Source organism: Nerophis lumbriciformis, linkage group LG13 (genome assembly GCF_033978685.3).
Source record: "Nerophis lumbriciformis linkage group LG13, RoL_Nlum_v2.1, whole genome shotgun sequence".
NCBI classification, from domain to species: domain Eukaryota; kingdom Metazoa; phylum Chordata; class Actinopteri; order Syngnathiformes; family Syngnathidae; genus Nerophis; species Nerophis lumbriciformis.
In genome coordinates this window covers 16,772,921-16,798,783 of record NC_084560.2, presented here as the reverse complement: position 1 = coordinate 16,798,783, position 25,863 = coordinate 16,772,921, and the positions used below count along the sequence as shown (strand labels likewise).

The window sequence follows — 25,863 nt, the reverse complement described above, 5'->3', positions numbered from 1 at the left end:
AATCCCATGAAATCTTATACGTCTAGTCTCTTACGTGAATGAGCTAAATAATAATATTTGATATTTTACGGTAATGTGTTAATAATTTTACACACAAGTCGCTCCTGAGTATAAGTCGCACCCCCGGCCAAACTATGAAAAAAACTGCGACTTATAGTCCGAAAAATACGGTAAGTGTACCCGGTATATGAGTCGTGCTGATATGGCGTCGTATCAATATCGATATCGGCCAATACGCAAAGCTCCAATATCAGTATTGTATTGGAAGTGAAAAAGTTGTATCGTGACACCACTCAAAAGAAGTGCATCATTCAAAATAAATAATACAACACTTACCTTAATTACCTCTTGTCTATGTTTTAGTACTGTGTCACTAGATTTGTACCTAAAAAAATAGCAAACTGGGCTCTTTCCTTATTCGCCGTTAAAGTACGTTACCTACTACTTGATTGATTGATTGATTGAAACTTTTATTAGTATATTGCACAGTACAGTACATATTCTGTACAATTGACCACTAAATGGTAACACACGAATTGGTTTTTCAACTTGTTTAAGTCGGGGTCCACGTTAATCAATTCATGGTACTGACTTAGTGTACTTACTTCCTACCTGTTTCTGCAGCCCGTTTAGGCAAAATGCTAGTTGGCTTGAAATGCATGGGCTCTCTAGGTTTTGGCCAAGTTAGTTTAGTTTAGTCTTTATTTGAAGGGACAATGCACAGAAACATTAAGCTCAAAGACAGATATTTTCTGCACCAGATTATAGCTAAATAGCTAATTTCCATCTGCAGTCCCTGGCTACCTAAATTAAAGGGATACAAAAAATCATGCAGAAAAATTATAACAATAAAATTACACTATGGCATGTAATCAAATTAAGAAAAGTAATAAAATACCTTTTCATTGACACATACTTATTATACAATACAACCACACCTTATTTACATCATAACACAGACAAAACATGCTTTTGTTCACATCTGTCATCATTTGTACAACACAACCATGATTTGAACACACACACCTCACAGTTTACAACAAAATGCTCTCATGGATAAATATAATACACATTAAGTTGATGTGTCAATCATAGTGCCCACCTCAGTGACGTGTGAGCAGCTTTGATTGCTCCAAAGCCACTTTTTAACTTCAATTGTGAATGAAGAGTAATCTGTTAGACTTTTCAAGTTTGTTGTGAGGTCGTTCCATTCCTTTATCGCTTTATATGGTTGTTCAAAATATGTTTTACATCTGGGTACGCTACACTGCCCCCTGGTGGAGGCTTGTGTGTTTCTAGTTGTCATAGCAGATGTAAACTGGACAAAGTGCTTAAGTGGCGCTGGTGCAGTGTTATTTAGGATTCGATGGGCCATTCGTATTGATGCTAATTTTTTAATGTTATCAAAATTTAAGTAGTACAATCACTTATGCTTTCAGTAGTAGCGATTACCTTGCGGATCAAAACATTTGATGAATTCAATTCCTGTTGATCAAAAACATTTTTTTTTTATAAAAAAAAATCGGTAAATCAGAGTAACAGTGCTATCGGTGACGAAAGATCCTCACCTGTCCCGAGATAAATACATGATACTTGTGTGATTTGACTGGGTCTTTAAGGGAGATTAGGTGTTGGTCAGGATCCACATTTTGATTGGACAGGCTAATAGAACACAAGTCCTCCTCAAGTGATGTTCAGACAACACTTAGTGATTGATTAATGCCACATTTTGTCCTTGCCTGTCTTCTATTCTCTTGGACAGCAGGAACTATTTACGACTTTGGCTCCGCAAATTTGGCAGTCAATTTGGATCTGGGGAGCGAGCGAGGGATGTAATGGACTTTGTATGGCTGTGACGACTACACGGGAATTGGCTGGAGCACAACAGGAACCCGTCCAGCACACTTTGTCATTTGTCCTTGTTCAAGTCAAATCAACGTTCTTGATTTCTGGCATAGCACTCGGATTACCACTAATGTGTTCTGCAATCCCATTATGAGTCCAGCTCGTGCTAGAGTTACAAATCTTTTGGGACAAGATGAATATTTTTAAGCTGCAACCATTGTGGGAGCTTGTGCACCACTGAGCCACGACCAGATCAGATATTAGACAGTGGGCCTTTTGTTACAACCCCACCCCCACCCGCAGGCCCCACCTGACTCCCTCCGTTTCATCAGCAGCTCTGAGAGACGTCCAGTTCTGGCCTTCTGACTTGTGCCTCTCATCCACTCTGCAGCTCCCCTGCCCATATGCTCTCACGCAGCCAGGCAGAGGTTCATTAGCGCACACACTGCATCTCCATGTGGCGCTGCCTCCACAAAATAACGGGCCATCCGACATAATGAGGCTGAGATATGAGGGGACTCTGCTGCTTATGTTTGTGTGTTGTGGGGGAGCATGAGGCTGCGTTCTACTGGGGAAGACTAATTCTGTGTCGGTGTGTGTTTTGTGTCTCTGCTGTCAGATTGTCAGACCTGTCTCCATTGTGCCTAATGTCCCCGGCATCCCCGGACCCCCTTCGCCACAGCCTGCTCAATCAGAGGCAAAACTGGTATTTGTGATAATTTCTTACTTTTAAATGATATATTTACACAATGTATGTTACTTATAAACTATAGTGTGCCCCGTCAGCGAGATCACAATCTCTAATTACTTCTGCCAACAAGGTATTAATGTAATGCCACAGTTTTAGAAAATTAATAACAGGTAGGTATTTTGACAAGGATGTATTTGACAATTACATTAATGGCCCTATCATTTTTTACTGAACATGACTGTAAGCTATAAAAGGTTAAAATCCTTCTATCAGTCCAGTTTTTCCCACAATTGCACGTAAATGTAAATGGATTATACTTGTATAGTGCTTTTCTACCTTCAAGGTACTCAAAGCGCTTTGACACTATTTCCACATTCACCCATTCACACACTGATGGCAGAAGCTGCCATGCAAGGCCCTAACCACGACCCATCAGGAGCAAGGGTGAAGTGTCTTGGTCAAGGACACAACGGACGTGACGAGGTTGGGGATCGAACCAAAAACTCTCAGGTTGCTGGCATGGCCACTCTCCCAACCGCGCCACGCCGTCCCCACGTAATATTTACGTAAATGTAATAGTTGCCTATACACTGGTCACATTTTGAGGGAAGTGAATTTAATATGATAAGTGGGTATCTTCTAGCTGTAAATGAGACATCCATCCATCCATTTTGTACCACTTGTCTCTCTCGGGGCCGCGGGGGGGTGCTGGAGCCTATCCCAGCTGCACTCAGGTGGAAGGCGGTGTACACCCTGGACAAGTGTCCACCTCATCACAGGGCCAACACAGATAGACAGACAATGTTCACACTCACATTCACACACTAGGGACCATTTAGTGTTGCCAATCAAGACAAAAAATTGTAAATAATTCCTATTCTTTTTCAATACATGCATAATCATCATGGTTCAAAATATGTAGTTGTTTAGAATGTTCTCGATAATTATTTATATTTTACCAGGATTCTTTAGCATTATGCAGTAGAGTCACTCTCCTCAAAATTGGCTGGAAAGAACAGGGATATTTATCTTTTTCAATTTTTTAAAATAAGAATAATGATGCAGTGATCAATATTGTTTATTAATATATTCAACAAAACGTCTTTTGCCACTTTCTTGTGTCATTTCATTTTTAACAAAAATTCACTCTGAATTTAGCTTAACTCTTTGTAAGGTCATTTTAATTTGTAATTCCAATATAACATTGAAAATCCAATTTTAACTAGTTCAGCTAAGCTTTTATAACGATAATCTCATCCAGAAATTGTAATTATATTCTAAATAATACAAATGTCTTGCTGTATAGAGGGATGCAACAATTAACCTGTTTTACTGTTAACTGTGATTAAAAACGTCACCGTTATTCATTCCCGAAAATCCTCTTCACTCACTATAAATGGACATTATGCTGGTATGTTATTCTCGGCACAACCTGCTTGGAACAAAAACAAAGTTACACCAGCGGTGCACACTCCTATCAAGAGACATGCTAGTATGCTATATTAGCCTAAAAATGGCAGTAGGACAAAGCAGCAAATGTTTCCCACACAAAAAAAAGGTGAAGTCGGCAGCGTGGGAACCTTTCGGGTACTAAAAAAACAACCAGGGAGTCATTGAAGACAATGATTTTGCAAAACCTGCCAAAAGAATGTGGCAGCTAAAGGGTCTAATACATCCAACATTGTGCAGCTTTACGCGCCAAAGTAAAGTTAAGACATAATATCAAAGTTAAATTATGTAAGTGGCAGGTTACTTCATGAAGAATTGAGTTGGTAAAGAGTTAGAATTTAAACATGTCACTTACAATTAGGGTTGCAAAGGGGTGGAAAGTTTCCGGTAAATTTCCGGAAACTTTCTGGAAATTTACCACGGGAAGTTAAGCTCGGGAAGTTTGGAAATATTGACCATTTTTTGATTATTCAAAGTTGGACACCGTCCATGGGAATATATGGGAATTAATGGGGAATTACAATAATGATATATTATTGGGCACTTCTCTATATACTGCTGCATCTTTGTGGCATTTTTGACGTAGCTCTTTGCACAGTATTTGCAAATGTACACAGCCTTTCTGCCTACATTGGTTGGGGTGAAATGTCTCCACACATCATACGTGGCATTATTCTGTTTGTATTTATTTATTCTTGTAAAACACTAATGCAATGCCATCAAAAAAATTAAATTGTCAGCTAAACAATTGGAGTAGTCTTTATAAATATTTGACTGATGGACAAATGAATAGAAATAGGCTAGATGAATAAATGAACACTCAATCAGCATGCTAAATCAAACTATAACCTACATTCCTGTATGACAACAGAATGGCTAGCAGAACAGAAGGCAGAGGAAACTACACCTTTTGATTTTCTCTTTGCTAGTTGAACTTTACAGATCACAAAAAAGGTAAATTCGGATCGCTAACGTTGTTAGCATAAATTAATGGGATTTAACATAGAGAAAATTAGCATCACGGCTAACGGAAAAATATTTTCGGTTCATTATGAGACTGTGGTGGTACATAAACCTAGCTAGCTAGAGATATTGGCCCCAAAATCATTTAACAAGCACGGGAACAGCTAGCTAGCTTGAGTGGAAGTCTGCTGGAGTGGTCTACAGTCATACAGTAACAAGCAATTACACCTCTATTCAACTTAAATACCATCCATCCATCCAGCCATTTTCTACCGCTTATCCCTTTCGGGGTAGCGGGGGGGTGCTGGAGCCTATCTCAGCTGCATAAAAAATATTTACCCCAGTAATATCATCAAAACTTACCTGACTGGATGAAATCCTTGGGCTCAAATACTAGTGTGGCCTTAATAGCCCTGCTGTAGTGTGTAGCATGCTGGGAATTAACTGTACATATGATTGAAAAATCACAGTCCAAAACAGTGCATTCCTACATGTGATGGAGGAATGCACTGTGAAGGGTTAAAATTCTACTGAATTTGCATTAAATCAGGTTGTTTTAGCTAATAATCATGCTGCAAGATCTAGCATGTTGCATTCAATGTTTATTCCCATTAATTCCAATATATTCCCGTTAATTCCCATGGAAAATTTCCAACTTTGAATATTCCCGGAAATTTGCAACCCTACTTACAATCTATAGCTTAGCGTTGAGTCACTTTACTGTAAACAGGCACTCCTATCATGGGCTTCATTTAATGTTAGAAATGCTTCCTCTCTGTGTTAAACTAAAAGCATTTTAAGTTAATATAGCAAGTGTAAAACAATAACATAACATGAGGCGCTTGTAGAATAACAGCACTTACCCTGGCATCTAAATATGTACATTCCAGTTATTAGCAAGGCAGCTTAAAATAGATAATTAAAGATAATTAATAGGCAAGGATGACAGTTGATGACAGTAGCACTGGAGTTTATATGTCTTATTTTAATAATAAAGGTATTACATAATATATTATTATTGCTTTTGTGTAAATGTATTATAATGTACTGTTATTAAAATGGTATTATTTGCATAGTGGTTTTTAGTACAGTTATAAATGACACATCAAAATCTCTAGGGGATGTCTGTGATTTTATAAATTTTTTGTCGTGAAGTTAATCAATGCCTAATTGTGATAATCGTGAAACCGTGGTTATTACTCCTACAGTCAAAATCTATAATGTTCGCATCTCAAGCTGTAAATGGCCTTTATGTAAAGTCAAATATGAGTAGGTGTAGGTTATGTATGGTGAGGGCGAACGTGATGAAGCACGTCTCACAGGGTCTGTAAATGTTCTCAGCATGCAGTGCCGCTGGAAATTAACAGATAAACTGTGGACAGGAGGCGTTTGCCTCGACAGAGAGAGGGAGAGAGAGATCCTGACTTGAGAGGAGAGGAAGGAGGAGGGCTGGGACTGGGGGTGGTGTTAGACATCATGGGGTGTAGAGATGACAAACACGAAGATGGCGTACATTTCCTCACAGGGGAGTGGGCTACTAGCAAAAGCCGGTTGGGGGCATCCTGGCACACGCTCAGCGAGGCACATTAAATCGGCCTCACACTGCATGGAACCTTTTTGTTCAGCAGAATCCTGCATGACCTGCATCCACCACCTCCCTCCCGCCTCTCAATCTCCCAGTGCCTCCCACTGCACTCAGCTCATCAGCAAACACCTAATGAGCCCACGTCAAGAAAACAGACCCCTACCCAACCTGCCTGCACCAGAATCCCGGTGAGGGGGTGCGGGGAGGCTTGCACAGAGACAGTACTTTACAAGGACTGATGATGCTGCAAAGACCACAATAATGATAATTAACGTGCTGAATTTAGAAGATTATGCTGTTAATTAGTTGCAAAATAAAGATAAGTAATATAGTAGCAGATGGTTGAAAAACACCCATGAGAGGCGGGGTTAATACACTGATGAGGTTCCCATGGCAGAGATGAAATATGAATCTGACTGGCTTCCCCCTCTTTCTCTGGGCTATTCCAAGAGAGTAACATCTTGTTCCTGCCAGAAGAGCTTCTGGAAGGGTATTACACGATAAACTAATTTGGTAGATAGATTGGTCTGGCAAAGGAACTTGTTAGAATATTGCCCTCCTCTGTTTTCTCATGTAAATGTGTTGCCTATCACTTTGTTAGTGTTTTCGAAGGGCCCATTCACTTTCACCTTCTTGGCTCGTTGCGTGATACCTGTGTTTGTGGATGTGTTTTGTTATGCTCGCTGTGTGTGTCGTCGATAGGGGTAGAATGTTGATTTATGAATGGATCAGTTGATAACATCCGAATGAAGAAAAAAGTATCCCGTCATTAGGTTGTAATATCTGGAGTTAGACCAGCTTCATCAAAAAGGGCCTGCTGGATCCCCATCTATGTTCTACACTGCAAAAAGTCAGTGTTCAAAAACAAGAATAAAAAATACAAAAATTAGGGGTATTTTATTTGAACTAAGCGAAATTATCTGCCAATAGAACAAGAAAACTAGCTAGCCTCAATAAACCCAAAAATATCTTAAAATAAGTATATTCTCACTAATAACAACTGTACTACTATATGAGTATGTATTTTCTATTGTTTAATTGAAAACAAAACAGCAAAGTCCATTTGGCTGTCATCTGTTTTAATATGAGACACAATTGTGTCAAAGTCATGATTTTTTTTTTCATGCTTGAAATAAGAAATTATTACTTTAAAAAAGTAGTTTTATACTTGTGAGTGTTAATGACACAGCTTTGCAACAGTTGATATTCTAGTTTCAAGCATGTTTTTACTCAATATAGGTCATAAAATCTGAGCAACAAGCTGTAATATCTTACTGAGATCATTTAGGACCAAAACCCTTAAAACAAGTAAAACACTCTAACATAAAATCTGCTTAGTGAGAAGAATTATCTTATCAGACAGAAAATAAGCAAGTATCACCCTTATTACTTAAATTTCAGTTTTTGCAGTGTAGTTCAACCCAAAGATGATAGATGGAGGTCCGACCTCTCATGTTCCAAACCCTTTCTAACATGCCACATTCATGTTGCCCACAATCCCAATCTACCCCCAAAGTTCAAAGTAAAGAATTTGAATAAAGTAAGCTAACTGGTTAGTATTAACCAATCAAATAAGGCACTGTGCACGGAATAGACACCATCATGATGACTCGTGTCTTTTCAGAAAGCAGAAGGCTCACAAAGCCAGCAGCTAACCAACGGCGATGGCAGTGAAGTTCAAAGTAGCGCCATAACGCACACTGCTGCTTTTACGTCTCCTGCCCCGATTCCATCCCCTACCCCCTCCACACCTCTCTCCCTGACCCCTGCCTCCAACCTGCCTGCCCCTGAAGACCTCTCTCCGCATTCCCTTCAGCAGCCCGCCACCTCAACCACGGAGACACCTGTAAGTACTCACACAGTGCTGAAGCTCCACTTTTCAGAGCTACATTTAGGGCCTGATCTACTAAAAGTTTGGGGAGCTATTATGCAGGACCAACTTGTCTTCCCTATTGGTACCTGTTTTTGTGTATTTGGGATCTGCATACGTCTTGAAAATATGAAATCAAAACATGGAGGCATAGTGGAGATATTTATAAAACAGTATTGCCTTCTTTCAAACATTTTACACACGAGCCGTTTGGAATTTTCCCCATTGCTAACGTTTTTCCTATTTGTGACGTATCTCCTAATATGGTTAAGTTTTACCCAAAGAGCTTTGTCCGACATAGTCTGTCCTCCTGTTTTGGGGCAAACCGGCTCGTTTATGCACATGTACTCTCCGCTGTTATAATTACTAATAATACAAAGTAGTGTCTAGTTCGAACTTATATCTGTCAGTAGACTCCATATGGAAACACTAAAATCTACAACATGGATGACGGGGAGAAGATGCAGTCGAAGGGGAGGCGTGTAAATAAGACCGCCCACACAACGGTGCATCCTGAAGAGATGGTATGAAAGCGGTTTGAAGATGGTCCGTAAAATAAGATTGATTGATTGATTGATTGTTTGAGAAGTTTATTGACATCATAAAGAATTTAATCCATGTAATGCTTTAAAAAGGCAAATGGATGGCACAAAAAGCCAAAAGGCTTCTTTCCATTGTGGTCCATTAAATATTCATCACATTTGATACATTCAATAATAAAAGCTGTATAACCTGTAACATGTGTATAAAAAATTACGTTAAAAAAATGGATAAATTGTGTACATATACACAGTATACATGTCAGGTGATTTGAAAAACAATATATACAAAAAATGGGGGGGGGGGGGTGTATATACACTATGTACATGACACTATGTATATGACTATGCACATGTTGACTCCAAGAGTGTGCAAAACAGAATGAGAAAATATATATACACTATAACCACATATAAATATATATACACTATAACCACATATAAATATATATACACTATAACCACATATAAATATATATACACTATAACCACATATGAACCTGTTTGATGCTTGGAAGAGTTGCTGGGGATCAATTTTGGTTCAGATCAGGTAGAGGTTGACCTGAGCCATGATTTTATCGCAGTCTTAGAATTTAGTAGGGAAGTTCGAATTTTAAGGTCTGTTGGTAGTGCATTCCACTGTGTGGTGGCAAAATAGTAGAATGCATAGAAAACATAATCTTTGCCCAATTTTGACCAAAGAACCACCATTTCATGTTATGTAGACCACAAACATACCTGCCAACTACTCCGGTTTTCCCGTAATTAGTACGGTTTTCATCAACCTATTCCGGGTTACGGTTGCAGTGATAAAAAATATGGTTTTTCATTAATTAAAAAAAAAAAAATGTTTTAAGTTTTATTCACGAAATCGCGTAACAACAATGACAATCGACACTGCTTCCCGTAACTTCCTATCGAGCCATTCCAAATGCCATGCGCGAGGCTATTTATAGCACCGCTGCCAAGCACGAGGCACCAGTTGCCATTGTTTCCAAACGAGCGAACGATCATGGAATCAGCCGGAGAAAAATCGCAAACGAGTCTTAAACCGAAAAGAAAACTGCAGTCATTCCGTGAAGAATATTCAAAAGCCTATCCGGGAATAATTATCCGTTCCAAAAAGGGTGAAAACTACGCGAATTGCACCTTGTGCAGACAAGATTTTTCGATCGGACACGGAGGAATTAGCGATGTAAAAGACCACGTTGGGACAAAAAAACACAAGTCTAATGCCGTTGCTAGCGATACAAGTGGAAAACTTTCAACGTTTTTCGTCGCCCAAACAGATTCTTTGGATGTGATAAATGCCGAAGTTTTATTTACGGAGGCAATAATTGAGCATGGACTTCCAATCGCACTGGCTGATCACATGGGACAGTTATTTCGGAAAATGTTTCCCGACTCGAAAATCGCCAAAAAATATGGATGTGGTCGAACCAAAACTTATCATAAAGTTACCATATCATTTTTGCAGTGTGATCAATCTGATAGAATACATTTGGATTTTAGCCACAAAAAGGTAGTACTGTTATACTGTTAAAAGTGCTTATACTATTTATGCTTTCAAGTCCAAGTTGAAGAAATCTTGTTAAATGTTGACAGCATAACTACCAAAATACAGAAGTATGTCCTTAATATTTTTGCAGTGCTATTTCTGTTGAAAAGTTAAAATGATTACATTAGAGGTGTGATGTGCCACTTTTCAAGTGTCTGATGGCTTAAATTAATTTTCATTAATTTTTCATATTTTGAATTCTTTTGAAAGGCTTACAAAAAAACTAAATTTGAATTGTAATTCCATGCTATTGACAGGACTATTAATTTTAATGAAGTTAGCTTACCATGTTTACAGTATGATAATTGTGATAGAAATGTGAATTTTAGGCACAGAATATTTTTTACAATTGAACAAGGCAGTAGATTATACAAGCTTGGACAGAAAGTTAATAATGACACCAATTTTTTTTTTAATGGAATTGTTTAGTACTGTTTTACCATTTGTTTACTGTAAAAAGTGTTTATACTGTTTATACTTTCAATTAACAAATTGAAGTCTTGTGAAAGGTTGACAGGATAACTGGCATTAACTGTCAAAATAATTTCAAACTATTGAAGTTAGCTTACAGAATAAACATGTCAATCAACCCATATGATTTTTGCTGTAATATTTTTGTTTTGAAAAGTCACTGTGACTGATAGAAAAGTGATGGTTTTAGCAACATTTTAACCTGTCTGAATGCTAATAATCATTTTGCGTCGGGGGGCTTCCTGAACCCCCCACCAGGACTTTGTCCTGGACCTACCGGGGCCTGCGGCCCCTGGACCCTGGCTACTAGGTTTTTCTGATTTCAAAAGTTGGCAGGTATGCACAAATAAGTGTTTTAACTGTAGAAAAAAATTGAAAACCCCCTTAAAGGCCTACTGAAATGCGATTTCCTTATTTAAACGGGGATAGCAGGTCCATTCTATGTGTCATACTTGATCATTTCGCGATATTGCCATATTTTTGCTAAAAGGATTTGGTAGAGAACATCGACGTTAAAGTTCGCAACTCTTTGGTCGCTGATAAAAAAGCCTTGCCTGTACCGGAAGTAGCAGACGAGTAGCGTGACGTCACAGGTTGTGGAGCTCCTCACATCTGCACATTGTTTACAATCATGGCCACCAGCAGCGAGAGCGATTCGGACCGAGAAAGTGACGATTTCCCCATTAATTTGAGCAAGGATGAAAGATTTGTGGATGAGGAAAGTGAGAATGAAGGACGAGAGGGCAGTGGGAGCGATTCAGATAGGGAAGATGCTGTGAGAGGTGGGTGGGACCTGATATTCAGCTGGGAATGACTAAAATAGTAAATAAACACAAGACATATACAGTATATACTCTATTAGCCACAACACAACCAGGCTTATATTTAATATGCCACAAATTAATCCCGCATAACAAACACCTCCCCCCTCCCGTCCATATAACCCGCCAATACAACTCAAACACCTGCACAACACACTCAATCCCACAGCCCAAAGTACCGTTCACCTCCCCAAAGTTCATACAGCACATATATTTCCCCAAAGTTACTTACGTGACATGCACGTAGCGGCACGCACGTACGGGCAAGCGATCAAATGTTTGGAAGCTGCAGCTGCATGCGTACTCACGGTACCGCGTCTGCGCATCCAAATTCAAAGTCCTCCTGGTAAGAGTCTCTGTTGTCCCAGTTCTCCACAGGCCAATGGTAAAGCTTGACTGTCATCTTCCGGGAATGTAAACAATGAAATGGCTGTGTTATCCGGCACAACAGTCAAGGGGTGTATTCTACGGCGGGGGTGCGTTATCCGGCACAACACCTGCCGCCATACACTGTTTCCCACCTACAGCTTTCTTCTTTGCTGTCTCCCTTGTTCATTGAACAAATTGCAAGAGATTCACCAACACAGATGTCCAGAATACTGTGGAATTTTGCGATGAAAACAGACGACTTAATAGCTGGTGGCCATGCTGTCCCAAAATGTCCTCTACAATCCGTGACATCACGCGCTGACGTCATCATACCGAGACGTTTTCAGCAGGATATTTTGCGCGAAATTTAAAATTGCACTTTAGTAAGCTAACCCGGCCGTATTGGCATGTGTTGCAATGTTACGATTTCATCATTGATATATAAACTATCAGACTGCGTGGTCGGTAGTAGTGGGTTTCAGTAGGCCTTTAAATCAAACTAGATAGCACACCCCAAGCTGATCTATTGAGCTTGTGCTCCCAAGTGAGCAAAATAATATTAGAAAATATAATCTATTCAGCAATAACATGTTCTAATTGTATATCTGCTGGCTGACTCAAGGGGTTGACTGAAACAAATTCAATTGATGCAGGCGTTTTTTTAATGACGTTTGTTTTTTATATACATATGAAAAAAGGCTTATCGCAATATGCATTTTCTTGCACCAGGAACATTACAGCAAATGCTCGCAGTTAGTGCATCTCCGAGGGCTCACCTTCAGCGTGCTAAAAAATTTGATTCCACTGTAAATCACACTACAAAACTGTTTCTAAAATGCCCAGAAAGTGTTTTAGGTCTGCTGCATGCTTCAAAACCTATCAAAACGCCTGAGGTAGGAACATGATAACATGAATGTGTCATGTCTTGGTCCTGGGGTTTAATTTTTCTAGAAGGCAACGGAAAGTTGGCTCGGGCGAGACGGGAATGTGAGAACATATTTATTTAATTTTATCCAACTAACGAAAACGAAAAGCGCGCCCAGTGGCGGAGAAACAACTTGGCTATGAAAACAAATACTTGCACAAAGGCAGAAACTATGAACAACAACAAAAAACACTAACTGTGGCATTAATAAACAAAACTTACTTGGCATGGACAAAAGGAGCAGCATGAACGATGGACATGAAAAAAGTGTCAGAAATGTGCAGAGCATAAATGCGGGGATGTCGTCAGAACGACAAACTGAAAACAATGAACTTAAATACTATAGACATGATTAACGAAAACAGGTGCGTGACTCAAAACGTGAAACAGGTGTGTGACGTGACAGGTGAAAACTAATGGGTTGCTATGGTGACAAACAAGAGTGCACAATGAGTCCAAACGTGGAACAGGTGAAACTAATGGGTAATCATGGAAACAAGACAAGGGAGTGAAAAGCCAGAAACTAAAGAGTCCAATAACTAAACAAAACAAAACATGATTACACAGACATGACAGAATGTACAGTGAATGAGCGTCTCTATGGTGAAAGACGCATAATAAGAGCAAAAAAACATTGGAAAAGGGTGGTCTGCAACACTTTTGCTCGTTATCATTTGTACACACAGTGTTAGTAGATCACGGGCAACATGCCTACGAATAGTACACTCAATTTTTAGTTTGCACATATTGTTTAGCACGTGGTATTTGGGATATCAGTAAATCAAGCCCTTAGTGTCATATGTATTTTCATGACTCAAATGAGGCAGTGAACAGTCCCAAGCTTTTCGCATGTGATCTGCCAAACTTTTGTAGGTGTACCTAATAAAGTGGCTGAGTGTCATGTGCCAGCTGAAAAAAAAGATTTGCTGATGAATTTGCAGGCTTCTCCAGTGGCCCCGGCACAAAACCCTCCGAGCACAGGGGGTCGGCGGCGCAGAACAACAAGCGATGACCCAGATGAGAAGCGGCGCAAGTTCCTGGAGCGAAACCGGGCTGCAGCCTCACGCTGCAGGCAGAAGAGGAAAGTGTGGGTTCAGTCCCTGGAGAAAAAGGCGGATGACCTCAACTCCATGAATGGACAACTACAGGTACTCATCTGATGTTATATAGATGTAGTCCACTGTCAGTGTGTGAACACAGACATTCCCTTACTGTGGTGATGAAGTCATTAACGCCCATTAAGAAGAGATTCCGCTTGACAGCAGTGGTGTACGTGTGTGTGAGGCCTTTACATCGATACGTGGCTGTCAATAAAGATGTATCCTCCAGATGTCAGCCGCACACAAGCGTGTCCTCGCTTCTGTTGCAGCAGTTTACCGAATGGCCCCAAAACTCTCAGAGGGAAAGGTGTCTGCTTGAACCTTCATTTTGCTGCAAGCAATTAAGAATGTGATGCTGACAAGTTCGAAGCAGTTCATGTATCTGCCGTCTCTGTTGATATGTTGAGTCGGGGGGTGCGACACATCAGTGTTCCAGACAATTAAATAAGATGGGGTGTTTATTTCTTATCATCTTTTATGCAGAGGCTGGAGGCTGGAGGAGGGAGGGGTATCAGAAAGGGGTACAAGTAGCTGGGTGGAAAAACAAGTCAACAGGGAAAAACTATATAAATCACGTAAGCAAGGGGAGTCATTTTTAAGATGAGTGAACAGTGAAACAGAGCATAAACCACAAATACAACAACAAAAAAGTAGTGACTCATGCGAAGAGAACAATAGGACATTTTGCATGATGCTATTAATCAGCAGTGCATTTTATTGTGACAATGACGGTACTGACACAGTCCAGCTGATGAGCGAAACTGCCTCTAATGGGGCACAGTTATTTTAACATCATCCTTAACTGGCTTTTAATGAGGTGTCAGCTCTCAGGTCTCCAAGCACCATGCAAGGCTAGTTTGCTTAAATTATTTTAATTCACAGTTATAAATTTATGTCTGGTTGTAGACTGGTGTGATGCAGCGTTGCATTAAAGCGGTGGCTAATAAAGGTTATTGTCATGATGTAAAAAGAGCTCTTTACTTTTGTAAGTAGCAAACCATTTTCTCTTTTTAAAACATCTACTGATGCTTACATTGCTGATTCTGTTTTTGGACTGGGAGGAAAGTCTGCACAATCGAGTGACATCCAGTGCAAAAGTTGTATCAAACATTCTGCTTTTACAAACATAATGATACATTAGGCAGATTTGATTGATTCTGTCAGATGTTTTAGTTATAATTTGCGGTGGTGCAGAACTGCACTGCATCACAGTAAGAGCTGGTTCTAAGTTTTGTCACATTACAGTCTTGTGAAAAAATTACATCCCGTGATGTGGCTCTTTCACTCATGAACAGCTGCACAGAAATTAAGTAGCAAAACACGCACACCTACTGTGTTGCCTGTGCTATTATTTTTCTGATTAATACACCACATAGTAACAGGTGTATTAAACCCCATAGTTTGAACTAGGGATGTCCCGATCCAGGTTTTTGCACTTCCGATCCGATACCGATATTGTTTTTGCACTTCCGATCTGATACCGATACTGACCGATACTGGCCTATCCAAGCATGTATTAAAGTTTAAAGTTATTTAGCCTACTTAGAATCATGTTGAAAAGGGTTTTAGTACTCTTGATAACAACTAGCCAGCTGAATTAGGTGAGTTTGAATAATACACAATGGTTGGTTACAAGAAACTGACCTGTTTATTCAAGAATAAACACAAAATAGACAAAATTATACATGACAAACAGAAATGGCATCATTGAACTAGGGCTGGGCAATTTGGCCTTTTTTTAATATTGCGATATTTTAAGGCCATGTCACGATACACCATATACTGTATATGTGGATATTTTGCCTTAGCCTTGAATGAACACTTGATGCATATAATCACAGCAGTATGATGATTCTATGTGTCTACATTAAAACATTCTTCTTCATACTGCATTAATATATGCTACTTTTAAACTTTCATGCAGAGAAGTTAATCACAACTAAAAAAATCACTATTTTTTTCATACGGTGTTGATCTGGAAATGTTTGCCTCGGCATTTTGATGGTGTGGGCGTGTGGCACCGAACGGAGATAAGCGTCTCGACAGACGTTACAATATTTGAACAATGATGACGAAAACTGTTTTCTCTGTCGTGTCCGTGTGTCGAAAATTGTTATGCGCTTATTTTTTTATTTGATTTTGTGCGTGGCATAGATTTGCCGTGCGCAGAGGACGCTTGAGCAGTGCGCAATTGCACAGGCGCGCACTTTAGCGGCTGCGCTAGCATCACAGCTAACGTTAGCCATGCTGCTACCTCTCTGCTCGGGGAGGACGTATACGTATGTGACGTGTGTAAGAAGGTGCGCTTGCTGTCTGTGAGAGGGAGACACAGAAAAGAGTGAGAAGAGCCTGTCGTGTAATGCCAGCAGCTAAAAGCAACTGCGTGAGAATCCACGGACCTGTGGATGTGTTAAAGGTGTGCTGGAAAATGCGGAACGGAAATTAGGGAGCAGCAGAAAAGTGGAATGTATTATTTAAATAGGTGCGTTGGAAAACACGGACCGGAGTTTTTTTTAAACTGGATCTGGATCGGCATTTTCCCGTGCCTTGCCGATACGCATTTTTTGGCAAATATCGGCAGCCGATCCGATCCAAATATCGGATCGGGACATCCCTAGTTTGAACCAATAAGTTGGCTTAACTTGAAATTTTAAAACCACCACAAAATGTGATGCATACTGTTAGGGAACTGACAAGCACATGTCTGTACAGATTGGTTTTAAAACTGTGATTCTCAAACTGTGGTACGCCACAGAATCACTTGATTAAATATTATATGTGCAATATATATAATTATATATACCGTATTTTTCGGACTATAAGTCGCAGTTTTTTTTCATAGTTTGGCCGGGCTCCAGAGCGATTTATATATGTTTTTTTTGTTTTTTTATTATGCATTTTCGGCAGGTGCGACTTATACTCCGGTGCGACTTATACTCCGAAAAATACGGTATATGATGTATGTATGTACAGTACAGGCCAAAAGTTTGGACACACCTTCTCCTCATTCAATGCGTTTTCTTTATTCTCTTGATGAGCTTCAAGCACACCTGTGAAGTGAAAACCATTTCAGGTGACTACCTCTTGAAGCTCATGGAGATAATGCCAAGAGTGTGCAAAGCAGTAATCAGAGCAAAGGGTGGCTATTTTGAAGAAACTAGAATATAAAACATGTTTTCAGTTATTTCACCTTTTTTTGTTAAGTACATAACTCCACATGTGTTCATTCATAGTTTTGATGCCTTCAGTGACAATCTACAATGTAAATGGTCATGAAAATTAAAAAAAAGACGCATTGAAAGAGAAGGTGTGTCCAAACTTTTGGTCTGTACTGCATGTAAATACATGTGTATGTGTATAAATAAAACCCAAAAGCAGTGAAGTTGTCACGTTGTGTAAATGGTAAATAAAAAGAGAATACAATGATTTGAAAATCCTTTTCAACTTATATTCAATTGAATAGACTGCAAAGACAAGATATTTCATGTTCACACTGAGAAACTTCATTTTTTTTTTGCAAATAATCATTAACTTAGAATTTAATGGCAGCAACACATTGCAAAAAAGTTGTCACAGGGGCATTTGTACCACTGTGATACATGGCCTTTCCTTTTAACAACACTCAGTAAACATTTTGGGAACTAAGGAGACCAATTTTTGAAGGCGGAATTATTTACCATTCTTGCTTGATGTACAGCTTAAGTTGTTCAACAGTCCGGGGTCTCCGTTGTGGTATTTTAGGCTTCATAATGCGCCACACATTTTCAATGGGAGACAGGTCTGGACTACAGGCAGGCCAGTCTAGTACCCGCACTCTTTTACTATGATGTATATATATGTATGTTTATATATATATATATATATATATATATATATATATATATATATATATATATATATATATATGAAGCGACTGGGATGAGAATCAGCACCTCCAAGTCCGAGTCCATGGTTCTCACCCGGAAAAGGGTGGAGTGCCATCTCCGGGTTGGGGAGGAGACCCTGCCCCAAGTGGAGGAGTTCAAGTACCTCGGAGTCTTGTTCACGAGTGAGGGAAGAGTGGATCGTGAGATCGACAGGCGGATCGGTGCGGCGTCTTCAGTAATGCGGACGCTGTATCGATTCGTTGTGGTGAAGAAGGAGCTGAGCCGGAAGGCAAAGCTCTCAATTTACCGGTCGATCTACGTTCCCATCCTCACCTATGGTCATGAGCTTTGGGTTATGACCGAAAGGACAAGATCACGGGTACAAGCGGCCGAAATGAGTTTCCTCCGCCGGGTGGCGGGGCTCTCCCTTAGAGATAGGGTGAGAAGCTCTGCCATCCGGGGGGAGCTCAAAGTAAAGCCGCTGCTCCTCCACATGGAGAGGAGCCAGATGAGGTGGTTCGGGCATCTGGTCAGGATGCCACCCGAACGCCTCCCTAGGGAGGTGTTTAGGGCACGTCCGACCGGTAGGAGGCCGCGGGGAAGACCCAGGACACGTTGGGAAGACTATGTCTCCCGGCTGGCCTGGGAACCCCTCGGGGTCCCACAGGAAGAGCTGGACGAAGTGGCTGGGGAGAGGGAAGTCTGGGCTTCCCTGCTTAGGCTGCTGCCCCCGCGACTCGACCTCGGATAAGCGGAAGAAGATGGATGGATGTATATATATATATATGTATATGTATATAGGTGTATATATGTACAGTATATGTGTTAAATAAAACCTCTGCCTCATTTTTTATGAATACTTACAATAATACAATGAATACATTGATACTACGCTACTGTATTGTAATGTTGGTAATTATGGTTGTACTTAAAGAGCCAAGTGTTTTTCTGAGGTGGTACTTGGTGAAAGAAGTTTGAGAACCACGGTTTTAAAAGATGGCCACCATCCACAAAAACATTTTGCATGGAACCACGCAGGACTTGGTCATCATTATCAGTATTATTAACTATTTGTCCAATGATTGTAAAGGTTATCTGATTTCCATATGGAACCCATAAAGGGCGCCTAATATGTAGTGTATATCTTTGGTTATGACAGAGACAAAACACCTTTGAGTGCATTGATATCACACTACAAACTTATTGTTGAATTAGTTGGGAGTTTTTTTTTAGAGAGTTGTTGTATTTGATCTTATCAGACTGCGCATGTTGAGGGAAGTGAGTGTATTATCAATCAAGCTAACAGCAGTGGAAATGTGGTACACAGAGTCGCCCCCCCCCCCATCCGCAGCTGTGTTAAAATATGTCTGACAATACTTTCATCCTGCCAACCCTAGCTTAACTAAACAGATGGAATCAAACACATTGGCGCCTTTTAGACTAATAGATTTAGCCACTCGCCGCCTCTTAAAGGAGGAGAAAAGGAGCTTAAATCTGCCATCGGTTGTTCCACGCACCCCTGGCCGCGCTAAATCCAGTTAAAGTCACCTTCAGCGTAATGTGGCTCTCTTTTTTTCTTTACGACATGCAGAAATCCTTGGCTCCGCTGGGAGCTCTAACGACGCACGGATGTAAATCTCAGCAGCGTCTACAAAGTTGCCGCAACAATTACAAAAGCGCTCCTTGTAGTGCATGTTTTGTTGGACTTATACATTGGATTTAGTGCTGGCTCATCTTTAGACTGCAATTATTGACCGTATATTCTCATTAACCATTTAAAAAAAAATGATTCCTTTTATTCGGGTTGCTTTGGAAAATAAATAAGGAACACCTTATTAGCGGGGCCAGTCGACCTGATTGTCTTCACCCATATCGTAGTAGTGTAATTTTTTTATTTGTGTGGAACAATTTTATACTATTTGACTTAAACCAAATTTTAGTTAGATGTGTGTTTTGGAGTAATGCGAAAACATGGGAAACATATTCTTCAATAGGTATTTTTTTTTAGTACAAAATGAACTGAACTTTAGGCTTTTTCCTGTTAGCGGTTGCCACGGTAAAGCAGTTGTTTACGATGGTTACGCAAACGCCCTATGCTACTAAAGGCAGGGATTAACAAAGGAGTTGGTCAAATCTGCTATTTTGTTCTGACACTAGTGCTAGAGCAGGAAAGGGCTGGGAATAAGTTTGCCGTATTAATAGTAAATAAAGTGCCCTGTCATTAATTAATTCGATTTACATTTAACAAGCTATTTTTTGAAGGTCCTGAGTAGTCTTGGGTTCAATCCCGGGCTCGGGATCTTTCTGTGTGGAGTTTGCATGTTCTCCCCGTGACTGTGTGGGTTCCCTCCGGGTACTCCGGCTTCCTCCCACCTCCAAAAACATGCACCTGGGGATAGGTTGATTGGCAACACAAAAATTGGCCCGTGAGTGTGAATGTTGTCTGGCTATCTGTGTTGGCCCTGCGATGAGGTGGCGACTTGTCCAGGGTGTACCCCGCCTTCCGCCCGATTGTAGCTGAGATAGGCTCCAGCGCCCCCTGCAACCCCAAAGGGAATAAGCGGTAGAAAATGGATGGATGGATGGATGGATGGGTAATACTGCGGATTCTGTACTGTTCTCTGGTCTTACCATACCTGAGTTAATGTGTAGCGATTTGGGAAAACAATTCTTAAAAGTACACTTCATTTACTAATAAAACTGCAGAAGAGAGCAGTTAAGATAATTCATAATGCTAGCGAACACACAAATTCCTTGTTCATTAAACCTAAAACACTGAAATGTACACATATTGTACACTTCCAAACAGCGAGTATTATGTACAGAGCAGGCTACCACAAAATAAAGAACAATCCTCAACGAGAGAGGACTAATACAATTTTAGGAATACCGTATTTTCCGCACTGTAAGGCGCACCTAAAAACCTCTAATTTTCTCAAAAGCTGACAGTGCGCCTTATAATCCGGTGCGCCTTACATATGGACCAATATTGAGCCACAACGGGTCTCGCAATTACGGGATGCATAACGTAACCCCAGCCTCTACTGTAGCGTCTATTCTATGCGCCTTATAATGCGGTGCGCCTTATATATGAACAAAGTTTTAAAATAGGCCATTCATTAAAGGTGCGCCTTATAATCCGGAGCGCCTTATAGTGCGGAAAACACGGTATATAGAATCTAAAAAAATTCCACTACATTAAAGGCATTTAGTGTGTCTGCACGTGGAATGAAACTATAGAATGGATTAAGTAAGGAACTTGAACAGTGTACATGGCATCTGACACTTAATATTGGACAAGGTGGGATCAAATACACTTGGTTTCTTTATACTCCTTTTTGAACATGTTGAGTTATTTCAGTAGATGTGGGGTTGTTTGAACTGTATTTATTTTTAACATGATTCGAATAATTTGTATTGTATAGTATTCTTGACAAAGTTTTAGGGATGTCCGATAAATGTGTTAAAATGTAATATCGGAAACGATCGGTATCGTTTTTTTTATTATCGGTAACCTTTTTATTTATTTTTTTTATTAAATCAACATAAAAAACACAAGTTACACTTACAATTAGTGCACCAACCCAAAAAAACCTCATTCACACAAAAGGGTTGTTTATTTCTGTTATTAATATTCTGGTTCCTACATTATATATCAATATATATCAATACAGTCTGCAAGAGATACAGTCCGTAAGCACACACGATTGTGCGTGCTGCTGGTCCACTAATAGTACTAACCTTTAACAGTTAATTTTACTCATTTTCATTAATTACTAGTTTCTATGTAACTGTTTTTATATTGTTTTACTTTCTTTTTTATTCAAGAAAATGTTTTTAATTTATTTATCTTATTTTTTTTTTAAAGTACCTTATCTTCACCATACCTGGTTGTCCAAATTAGGCATAATAATGTGTTAATTCCACGACTGCATATATCGGTTGATATCGGTATCGGTAATTAAAGAGTTGGACAATATCGGAATATCGGCAAAAAGCCATTATCGGACATCCCTACAAAGTATGTCTCTTTTAGGCTCAATACGGACACTTACATTCCTTTCTAAATATGAGGCGATTCAGTTTTTCAAAGGACGCTTGGCTGGCCGATAATGTAATGACTCTAAATTATTGTATTTGGGGGTTTTTTATACAGATTTTCACCAAAAATGTATTAGTTTTTTTCTCTTGGCACACATTCACCCCTCCATAAAGTTTGGTATTTATCGAGTAATTCTGTTAACTGTCCTACTGTTTGACTCAAAATGTGTGAACAGCCACTAAAAAAAACAAAGCTCATGGTGGCCTAAGACTTGCACCATATGGTGTTTTTGCTGTTATATATATTTATTTAATTCTAATAATATATAAATATAGGCTCCAGCCCCTCCCCCCCAACCCCGAAAGCAGTAAAAATTGGATGGATGGATAAATAAATCAACAAAAACTTTATTTCCTTGCCAGCCTTGAAGTGTGCGTGCGCACATTTTGCATGAGTGTCCAAACATTGCGGCCATCTAACCATTGTCTCCTGTCCCCCAAACAAGAGTGAAGTCACCCTGCTGAGAAACGAAGTGGCTCAGCTGAAGCAGCTCCTCTTGGCTCATAAAGATTGTCCTGTAACCGCCATGCAGAAGAAGTCTGGCTATCACAGTGAGTAATGCGCTATTATTCTCAGGCCCAGGCTTCGAGCCTGGACGCCTCTGAAATGAGCTCCAGCTAACCATAACCAGCAACAGGAAGAGATATTGATACATTAGGAGACCACCACCATTTTCTCTAAACTTTGCAGAAGTTGACATACTAATAGACAGGTGTACTTTGAGACAAAGCTTTCCCTGCCACAGTAGCTGCATCTATCCGCGGGACCTCAGGTGGTAGCTATAAGCAACCATTTGAAACCAGAATAAATATTTTAGCCTGAAACAAGTTGTAAATACAGTCACAGTTTTCTAAGAAAAATTTTGTAAATTTGCAAAAATAACAAAAAATGCAGTATAACTTCTATTTACAAATTTAACTGGTTCACAAATTGACAAGTTTGTATATTGAAGTAAATGTTTCCTTAAGAATGAGTTTCAGCCTTGCCAAAAGTCTATATTTTAGTAAATGTTTGTACAGTTTTAACAATATAAAATTAAATTCAGTACTGAATATCAAACAAACATAGCAAGAGGGCTGTGGACCAACTTTCTATTTAACAACAATGCAAAAACCACAACTAGCTGAACTGCCCTCCTCCTATGCAGCAGTCCTGCCGACACACACACACTGTCACTAGCCCTGTGGTGCACTCACAGTTTGAAATCACAAAACACCATAACTTTAACAGACGGGTAGCTACAATGATGAGGAATTTAAAAGAAAAAAAATCATCATTACCTTGTTTGTTAATCTTCATGTTGTGCAGCTAAAAAGAGGGGGAGGAGGAATGAGACCGTGTCAACGACGCTGTGGATACTTCCTCAATTTTCAAACCACATTGTGCTTGCAAAACTAGAAAAAATGTTTTAAAAACATTTTAAAGTACCGTATTTTTCGGAGTATAAATCGCAATTTTTTTCATAGTTTGTGACTTATATATGTTTTTTTCCTTTTTTATTATGCATTTTCGGCAGGTGCGACTTATACTCTGGTGCGACTTATACTCTGAAAAATACGGTGCCACCTGGCGTAGTAGCTAATGACAGAAACACTGTGCTGACTGAATGAGCTGCGCTGCGAGGCACACAATGGATTGATACCGTTTGTACTCTTGAGACAAGGTTCGTACACCAACTCATATTTTTATTCGGCCTATGGTTTGTAAATAGAAAAGCTTTTACAATAAGGCCTTGGTAAAGCAAGGTTCCACTGTGTGTACCGGTACTCAGAAAAGAACAAGTGTGTAATATAAGGATGTACGAAGTGGATCTTTAGTGTTAGTTTAACAAAATAGTCAAGACCAATCGTCAACAATTGTCAATTCATAATTAGGAATCCAATTAAATAAGGCTGACAACTAGAGATGTCCGATGATATCGGCCTGCCGATATTATCGGCCGATAAATGCGTTAAAATGTAATATCGGAAATTATCGGTATCGTTTTTTTTATTATCGGTATGGTTTTTTGGGTTTTTTTATTTTTAATTTTTTTTTTTTTATTAAATCAACATAAAAAACACAAGATACACTTACAATTAGTGCACCAACCCAAAAAACCTTCCTCCCCCATTTACACTCATTCACACTCATTCACACAAAAGGGTTGTTTCTTTCTGTTAGTAATATTCTGGTTCCTACATTATATATCAATATATATCAATACAGTCTGCAAGGGATACAGTCCGTAAGCACACATGATTGTGCGTGCTGCTGGTCCACTAATAGTACTAACCTTTAACAGTTAATTTTACTCATTTTCATTAATTACTAGTTTCAATGTAACTGTTGTTATATTGTTTTACTTTCTTTTTTTTTCAAGAAAATGTTTTTAATTTATTTATCTTATTTTATTTTATTAATTTTTTTTTAAAAGTACCTTATCTTCACCATACTTGGTTGTCCAAATTAGGCATAATAATGTGTTAAATCCACGACTGTATATATCGGTTGATATCGGTATCGGTAATTAAAGAGTTGGACAATATCGAAATATCGGCAAAAAGCCATTATCGGACATCCCTACTGACAACTATACAATTTGAAAAGCTGCACATTTTTATGTGACGCAAACATCGGCAAAAGAACAAAAGGGCTAAGTAAGAAAGTCTGGAAATGGTTCACTGGGTATCGAGCGTAGATTTTCTCAGTTGCTGCATAAACGTTGCATGTGACTTGAAGTGATTCTTCCTGAGGTGAGATGTTCGATTAGAAGTATCGAAGGAAGGCACCCTCCTCCCTCCTCGTACAACCAGCGTTACAGTCATTGCAAATTGCATATTTACAATCTGAAGGGCAAACCTTGAAATAATTCATGTGACATACTTAGCTTGTTGCTCTGTGGGGCACGCCACATTTAGATGAGGTCATCACTCATGCGCCAAAATCCAGGCAATACATCACCCGATATTGTTATTGGCAGCAAAAAAAAAAAAGTTTAATGCCAATATTCTCAGACATCTCTAGGAAAGACGGTAATTGCTGGTTGAAAGTGTATTGCCTGATAAAGGGTCAAGGGTTTGAGAGACGGGATTTGTTCATAAGAACTGTCTAACTCCTTCTAAGGTGTCCTCTCTACTTCATTATGCATTATACTGCGGCTAACTAGGCTACATCTCCAGGCTACAGAGCGTGGTTAGAGTATAAATCAAACCATGTCGTGGAGCAGCATGAAATAATCTCTTTGACTGATTCAGTAAAAGCGCATCATTTCACTCTGAGTGATCCATGGCTGTCTTCAGCTCCTCTGCCCTCTAGACCTTCATGTTGCTGCCCGGGCTTATAGCTGTGGCACCCGGGAGAAAAATCACTCAAGACTCCCTTCAGCTCGCCAAGTTTTAGTTTGGCACATGTACATGGCCATCTGCTTTCTGCAAGGCTGCCCCCCCTCAAACCAGAGAGAGCTGGGACATCACAAGTATGCTCACCTCAACATGGGTCAAATGTGACCTATTGAGGGGTCGACCCCGGCAACAGCTAAATTGTGTCAAAGTCAAGAAAATTTCTCAAGTAAGGTGCGCTAACAAACAAATATAGTTCATTAGCAACATTAGCTTCCATTGTGCTCCTTATTCCTGCACAAAATGGAGAGCAGAGCCTGATTATTTTTTTCCCTCTGCATCGGGATCCAATTAATTCAACGCAAGTGCCTAACAGCTGGTGGCATTTT

The 25,863-nt window shown here is 39.6% G+C and overlaps 1 protein-coding gene across 4 annotated transcripts in view; it reads left to right on the top strand.

Annotated features, from left to right (window-relative positions):
• The window catches only part of atf2 (activating transcription factor 2), a 53,985-nt gene that overhangs the window by 19,632 nt on the left and 8,490 nt on the right, over positions 1–25,863 (top strand). For all 4 annotated transcript variants that reach the window (XR_009816497.2, XM_061971593.2, XM_061971591.2 and 1 more), the window contains exons 8-11: positions 2,465–2,551; positions 8,158–8,379; positions 14,028–14,234; positions 22,600–22,705. Coding sequence is in view for 3 of the 4 variants with exons in the window: in XM_061971593.2 (XP_061827577.2) it covers positions 2,465–2,551; positions 8,158–8,379; positions 14,028–14,234; positions 22,600–22,705 (622 nt within the window). In the remaining variant the exon portion in view is untranslated. The remainder of the gene's footprint in view (positions 1–2,464; positions 2,552–8,157; positions 8,380–14,027; positions 14,235–22,599; positions 22,706–25,863) is intronic.